The following is an 8158-nucleotide window of genomic DNA, read 5'->3' on the forward strand; positions in this document are numbered from 1 at the left end:
GTGACTTTATTTCTGTGTCTCATACTCCACAGCTCTGTCAATTGCTATATCCTAAATTCAAATGTTGGCCTGATGTTCAGACTTCCCCATCCCAACTACAGACACGCTGAGAACGGTGCATGCTTCACCAACTCTCTAACTGGATAGTGTGAAGTGCATGTCAGCAACTATTGCCCAAAACAGAATCTGAAGAGGGTTAAAGATCATGACTCTAGCCTTAATGACTTTACTACTTCCTTTGTGTCAGTTAACTATCTCAAGCAGGAAATTAGTTGTTCAATAAACAGTAAATGGCTATAGATGCACTACTTAACTGCTTAAATATTTTTAAATGCCATGCTATATATACCAGATATTTTGTTCCATTTGGAAATGGTATGTCCAAAGCCCCCATGAGTGGAGAATAAAGCATGAGAACACAGGTTCAGGCCCTATGTGGCATCTGTCTCTTCTGGAGGACCTGAGGTGGTGTACTGCACGTTTAATAGGCAGTCCCAGAGATAAGGATGATTTTAAAACAGATGCACACTTAAAACATTTACACAAAACAAAATGCTATTGTAACCCAAACCAATGTTTGATATTTATTATTGCTTCTTACGAAGAAAAATACTCTACTCAGATTTCCTTATGAACCAATTTTGGATCAGTTTTTCCACATGACTCTTCAGGACACTCACATCAGCTGCACAGACCTGGTAATCCATCTTCTCTTGCTGTTTCATTCTCTCTAATAAAGCTTCATGAGGAGGTGGTAATGCATTGTATGAGCCCAGTAAGTAAAGCTGGCTTGATGATGTCTGGTTGAGTTCCTTAATTTTCAGCGCCTGCATGACAGCAGGTGCAAACTTCGAGTAGTGAGCTGTAGATGATATGATCACTGGGCAGGTTTTGTCTTGCATCCTGTCTGCAACCACTTTTGCAACAGCAGTATGTGGATCCAAAATATATCCTGATGTGTTGTAGGTAGTGTTAATGGCTGCTAGGCACTCTTCCTCAGAACACCAGTCAGCAACAAAATCCTGCTGCAGCTTCTCGACTAATATCTTCTCTATTTGGAAATGAAGCTGACTCTCTAACTGATTAAATAAATTTGCCATTAACTGTCCATCTTTGTTAGCCATCAAGTATAAATGTCGCTCCAGGTTTGAAGATTTGAGAATATCTATTGATGGTGAAAAGGTTTGTGCTAATTTCCTATCCCTTAAATCATAATGTCCAGTTTTTATAAAATCAGTCAAAACATGGTTCTGATTAGAGGCACAGATAAATTTTCGAATAGGGATTCCCATCATCTTGGCATACACTGCCGCTAAAATGTTCCCAAAGTTTCCTGTGGGAATACAGACATCTACTGGGCTTCCAAAAGAAATAAACCCTTGGCTAACAAGCTCAAGATATGCAGAGGCATGATAAACTACCTGGGGAAGCAGTCGAGCCCAATTTATAGAATTGGCTGAACTTAAGATTGTTCCATATTCCACAGTTAGAAAACCAGTAAAGTCAGAATCATTAAATATTTTTTTAATAGCTGTCTGGCAAAAATCAAAATCTGACCTGACAGCTACTGCCCATCCATTTTCTCTCTGACTGCCAACTATCTGTGCTTTCTGAAAATCACTAACTCCATTTTCTGGAAAGAATGTAGCCACAGCTATTCTTTGCTTATCATTTTTATTAAGATGGCTAAACCCATTTAAGACTGCACTCCCCGTGTCTCCTGAAGTAGCTACAAGCAGCATGTAATTGCAACTTGGTGGGATACAGTAGGTAAAAATATGAGGCATAAGCTGTAAAGACAAGTCTTTAAAGGACCCCGTTGGACCATAGAACAATTCCAGGATGAACTGATTGCTGGAAAGGTACCTGACAGGGGCAATTTTAGAGCAGGCAAAGTTGTCCCCATAAGCAGTTTCAATCATTTCTCCCAATTTGGCGGCAGGTATGTCTGCAGGGTGAATACACCTTTCCAGAAGTACCTGTGCTCTTTCTATGTAGGTTGCCCCTATGAGGCTTTTCCACTCCCCACAGCTTAGTTTGGGAAACTCCTTCTCAGGAACAAAGAGGCCACCATCAGAAGCCAACCCCTCGATGACAGCTTCACTGAAGTATTTTGGTGGAAGCTTCTTGTCATGGCCTTTTGGACAAACATGTCTTGTTGAAATGAATGTCTCTGAATCCACGTCTTGGTATCTCTTCACTGCGTCAAGCACTTTGTTGGCAACCTGCTCAGCAGAAGCCCCAGTCTCACAAAAGACTCGGGCATCATACCACTTCTTATAGTACAATCTTCTGTGCTTCAGTAAGTCTGTCAGAGATGTTCCAGAGTTCTGGCCAACAATCCTATCAATTTTCATTGACTTCAGACGACTCATTATATCTTTCAGAGGCACATCCAGGTATACAACAATTCCATTTTTCTTCAGATGCCACATGGTAGCATCATGCATGGGATTGGACCCACTGAGGGAAATCACACTTCCAAATGCAGACAAGTTTAACACTGCTTTTCCTTCCTCTTCTAAAAATCGCTCATCACCAACATCCTGTAATTTTTCTGAAGCGCTCATATTCCAGGTTTTTTGAAGGATGTCATCATCCACATCGATGACACAACAGCCTAGTTTATGGCCCATTATTCTGCCTACTGTTGTTTTCCCAGCACCCGGAGGCCCCATCAGGATAATATTTTTGTCTCCAGCAAATGAGTGGGTTGAGTGCCATGACTTTCCTGATTCTATGAGTGCAAAGACTCGTGAAAGCAGGAGTTGTGTGCAAGTCTGCACTTTAACCGGTGTACTAGAGAAACACTTCTGCGTTATGGGTTTCAGATGTTGACATCTGGTAAAGTTCAGCATTTCTTTTCACTTTCCTGCCCAAGCCAACCTAGAGTTGGCTTTAGCCCTTTTCAAGACATAAAATTAAAAAAAAAAAAAAAAAAGATATTTGGTCACTTATATTCAACAAACTGTTAAAATCATGATAGGATTAAATATATACATGCACACAATACATAAGCGTTCAAATTATTTCAAATTGATGGGACACTTAAGAAGTATTATAATACATACACTGTAAACTATTATAAAACTATTCTTATAAAACTATTCTATTAATTACACAAATCAGCGAGCGTCACTGTGCCATGTCTATCATGTGTTTAAATTCTGATGACCCTTTCTCCACCCCTATCCTTTCCTTCCCAGTCCCTCCTTTACTCTCATGTCTTTTTAGTTGTTTCAGAAAAAACACCCAGGATTTGTTAACAGCGTTTCAAATTTCAAGATAACACTAAAATGAAACTTTTAAAATAAGTGTATGACTCTGAGTATTACAAAGAGCAAATATTAACCGCAGATATATTATTGAGAAAGTGCCATATCACAGTCTTTTCAAAAACGTAGTAAGTCCTATTAGTATCTATCTTCCTTGTAGAAAACTGTACAAAGTACTGGTTCAGGATTTGTTGGCTTATAAGACATACAGAGAATATATGCAGTTGCAGTAATTATTACTCAAAAGTCATAAAAGTTGAGCCACAATCTTAAGATTCAATTTATCTTTATGATCATGTTGATAGACTATCATTACTTATTAATTTCCCATAAAATTCACAACAGGAAACTATAGTAAATGAGCACACTTGCTTATAAGATGCATACGCAATTTTCTAAACTGCAAGGCAAAGTGTGCCCTTTTCTATTTGCCTTTAACCTGCAAACTGCTGAGGACCATGTTTACATATTTGAATACTGAATGCATTTAAAGACCATAGTAGAATGGTTAATGTGCCAAAAATTACTAAAGATTAATCAATGAGGTCTTCACTTTTGTTCTTGTTCCTATAGCATCATTAGTGATAGGACTTCAATTCTAGACTTATAGAGAAATTGCCAAGAAACTCATGAAGATACTTAATGATGAAAGAAAACTTTTTTTGACATCTGCAGATATACAAATATCAATCCAACCCCTCTCTTTGGAAATATACTTATTCTTAAAACAGAACATTGCAGGTATCAAATATTTTGTTATAATAAAATTCAATTTAATAACTTGCAACACTCCTTAAATTTACTTAAATAACTTCATAGGCATGGAGTCAGGGCTTTTTATATACTCTCTGATAGAACTAATATACAAAAAACATATTAAAAATTAAGTGGTATATTTAATGATAAAAAATTTTCAATAGTATACTGCTATGGATACTACCTAAACTGTTTTGTAAATTTTATTGTAAAATCTTTAGACCATTTTTTAAAATCTGACTCTGAATTTTACTTACAAGTACTGTAACCTATCAAGAGAAAAACTTCATTTCCTTATTTGGCAATGTATGGAACTATAGATGAAGCGTCAATTGAGTCTGAGGCAGAGTTGATCTTTGCAAAATGTAGGGTCTACAATGAAAAAGAATAGCAAGTTAATCATAACTTCATACAGTATCATAAAACTTCATGCATAAATGTTTCAAAATGTCACCTGAAATTGACAAGAATGACAAGAAAAACTATTTTTTCATGTCTCCAAAAATCTATTATTGAACATTAAGATATTGGGCTTTCTTTTCTTGCAACATTTATTCTATAAAAAGCAAAGGATTTTGCTAATGGTACTGAAGATATTTTTAACATCAAGCAATAACAGACAAAATAACCAGGACTGCAGAGATGACTCACAAATTAAAAGCAGTTGCTCTTGCAGAGGACCAGAATTTGATTTCTAGCACCCACAGTGCCTCACAACCATCTGTAAACTCCAGTTTCAGGGCATCTGATACCCTCTTCTAACTAATATGGGTACAGACAGGCATACTATATACAGATATGTATAGGAACAAAACACTCATACATACAAAATAAAATAAAATTAAATTTAAAAAAAGACAACATACCTAGGCACAGTGGCACATGCCTGTAATCCTAGTACTCTGGGGAGTCAGAAGCAGGCGGATCTCTGTGAGTTTGAGGCCATTCTGTCTACAAAGTGAGTCTAGGACAGCCAAGGATATACAGAAACCCTGTCTTGAAAAACCAAACGAAACCAAACCAAAAGACAAAATAACTAAATAGCAGCAACTGCAAATCCTTTACAGTGACATCTGATTTTAATTATTTAACTGTATGTTTGATGATGAGGGGCAGACCAGTGACTAAAAGCTATAAAATAAGCATCTAAATTGTTCTTTCAGATTTTCATATCCATCCAAATCACTATGAAAACCTGTAAGCACCGGCCGCTTACACATAATCTTAGCTATTGAAATAGGTTTGTGATAAATTCAAAGTGTATATTATGGTAAGTAGCACAAAAATATTAATCATTGCCAGTCAATGACAAATATCAAAGAATCTACAGACTGAACAGAATTATCCAGGGACAAGACTAAGCATATCATTTATAAATTTTCAGAAAAAAAACAGTGTTGCTTACCACAAATTACAAATAGTTTTGTCGTGCAGTCTGATATACTTTCGGGAGGAAACCAATCACTCAGCAACTCACACAATTGTACTCTGCTGCTGTGTGCTAGCAGTATTCACTTTTAAGGATACTGTGCAAAACAACATAATCTTCTGTTTACACACATGCACAGGAACACTTAGGTATATACATGCATGAAAACAACTCACCGCTCTCTCTTTCACACACACACACACACACACACACACACACACACACACACACAGTATTACCTGAGTAGCTGGGTTTTTTCTATTGTTTTCACAGACAATGAATGAATCAACTTTATATTGGTTGCTTAGTATCCATTCCATAAAGAACAGTCAGGGGAAAGACAAACACTACACATATTAACTTTCCTTATATTGCCCAGTCTTCCTTGGGCTTACCTTCCCCATGCTTTAATTTTAAATGTAATCTCATTTTTCCTTTCCAAATGACATTGGGAAAGTAAAGTAAAGACAAGATCATTATGGCATTCAAATTATAAGTTCTGCATCAGTATCATTTCACAGTAATGTTCTCATTCGACTAGCAAAAGGCAGGCAAGTTCTGTGACAAGTGACAAACAAAATAGTACCCTTTCTAAAGAAAAATTGTTTTAAACTGCATACTAAATTTTGTTTTGTAACTTTGGAGCCTCTCTGCCTAAGTCTTAGTTAAGCTAATTAAAAGACAAAAGAAGATGGACTAATTCTCCACTGTTGAACATTTACCTGCACTGCAGTTGCTCCTCATTCATGTAGTTAGGCTCTACAACATCCCCACTATCCCTGAACTGGTGAGCATTGCCACTATTCCCTCCTCGGTGAAATGCTGGGACAGGTTCCTACAAGCCTTTTGTCACAGTACTTACTCCAATGAATGAATATATTAACCTTACGCTATCTGAATACTTGTTCAGTGATGTTCTGTACAGTGCTTACTAATTAATATGAACTAGGCCGGCAGCACTCTCGTAGCTGAATAGAGTTCATCTGAACATGGCTGTTTTCTCTGTGAACCACACTGGTCTCTTCATACTTGGGACCACTACAGAGCACTTGGGCACTCAGTTTAGGAACCAGTGTAAGTGGCCACTGAAACCGCAACTATGCAGAACATGTGGCACTAAATGGAATATAAAAAGGATATCTGCTACCGAAGGGACCCTAAACAAAACAACACACCTTGTATGACTGCAGCTGAGAATGTACACGAACCAAACTTCAAAATTTTAACTGCCATGCCCAAGTCCATTGAAGTACTACCAATGTACGGCCAACTATTAATTTGGGGGATTATGAATAAATGAGCAAATAAGACATTAACATATAAAATCCATGCATAATGTGGGTTAATGTCATTTCCCTTTATTGAAAGCTGCATTCTTACATCTTCGTTCATATGTCAGTTCCTTCTAGTTATAACATACATGCCTTGTGGTGTCAATGTGGCTCTATCCACTGGCCTAGAATACCTGAATTTCTGGTTCAGTCTCAAGGTCAGGAAGGCATATCTCTTGGCCAACTACTACCAAATTGATTAATATTGTTGCATTCTATGAATTCATAATTCAAACTGAGCATGCACAGGAGCAGATTCTGACAAAGAAGGTTTTTCTGTATACTTGTTAAACAAAAAGCAGAGCAACCATTTTTTCATAAGCAAAAGTGGGTGATCTTTATCCACACATAAATCTACACAAAATGTTTTTGAAAAAAACCAATCCTGGATCTGGAGAGATGGCTCAGCAGTTAACAACGGTGGCCGCTCTTCCAAAAGACCCGGGTTCAATTCCCAGCATTCACATGGCAGGTCACAACTGTCTGTAATTTCAATTCCAGGGGATTTGACACCCTCACACAGACATGTATTCAGGCTAAACACCAATGCCCTCATCTAAAAAAAAAAAAAAAAAAAAAACCAAAAAAAACAAAAAACACCCAACTGCTATGAAATAAGGAGAATCACGCCCTCCCCGCAAAACGTTCATTTACCTGAACTGTGGTCTGTCCAGAAAAAAAATTAATTTTACCAAATGGAAAAACAAAAATTTTTATTCTCATCTAATAAAATTCAGCAAGAGCCTCAAATTACGATTTGCACTGAGCGAGGCCTTCCAAGTAGAAACTGAAAGTTCACTAAGCATCCACCAGGCAGTAAGACCCCGGTGGACGCCCGCCAAGTGAACTCGGAGCCACGGATTTTCCCTCCAAAATCACAGTGCCAACATGTGTGACTGGGGTCAAGGCTTCTAAATGAGCGTGCTGTCACGAGTGCATAAGAATGAACGGAAAAGCAAAACGGAGTAAAAGCCCTTCTTGGAGAGAAAAGATAAATAAAAGTCAAAAAGGGTTAGGTGTTAAAACCTGGGCAAAATAAGAGGCCCACTCCAAAGGCTGGCCCTCCCGGCGCAGGCTAGCGCTCGCGCTCGCGCACGCGCCCTGGAGACATAGTGGGGACCAGTGCGACAGGTGGAAGGCGATGTGATGGGACGCGACGGAAGGAGATGCGAGGGAAACAACCCGCGCTGGCTTCCCTTCCTCCTCCGTTAACTCACCAACAAAACCACCCCACGGAAGACCAGGGAGAGGAACGGTAAAACGAAGCAGCTTCGGCACCGCCTAGGTAGCCTCAGCCCGAAAGCCCTGCCCAGAGCAGCAGCTTCTGCGCCTGCGCCGATTGCGCACCGCCCACAAGGTGCGCACGT

General features: G+C 38.6%; 1 protein-coding gene across 5 annotated transcripts in view; it reads right to left on the bottom strand.

Moving 5' to 3' along the window:
• Window positions 1-553: 553 nt before the first annotated feature.
• Window positions 554-8158, bottom strand: part of Thnsl1 (threonine synthase like 1) — a 65512-nt gene continuing 57907 nt past the window's right edge. Inside the window, exons 1-3 of one of the 5 annotated variants that reach the window (XM_055593694.1) lie at window positions 8009-8113; window positions 4289-4403; window positions 554-2904 (exon numbers count right to left, since the gene is read on the bottom strand). In XM_055593694.1, coding sequence (XP_055449669.1) covers window positions 615-2858 — 2244 coding nt within the window. In that variant the 5' untranslated portion in view covers window positions 2859-2904; window positions 4289-4403; window positions 8009-8113 and the 3' untranslated portion in view covers window positions 554-614. The other 4 variants (XM_055593695.1, XM_055593698.1, XM_055593697.1 and 1 more) reach the window with 4 other exon arrangements.

This window comes from Psammomys obesus, unplaced genomic scaffold (assembly GCF_907164565.1).
Source record: "Psammomys obesus unplaced genomic scaffold, mPsaObe1.curated_primary_1811, whole genome shotgun sequence".
Taxonomy (NCBI): Eukaryota; Metazoa; Chordata; class Mammalia; order Rodentia; family Muridae; genus Psammomys; species Psammomys obesus.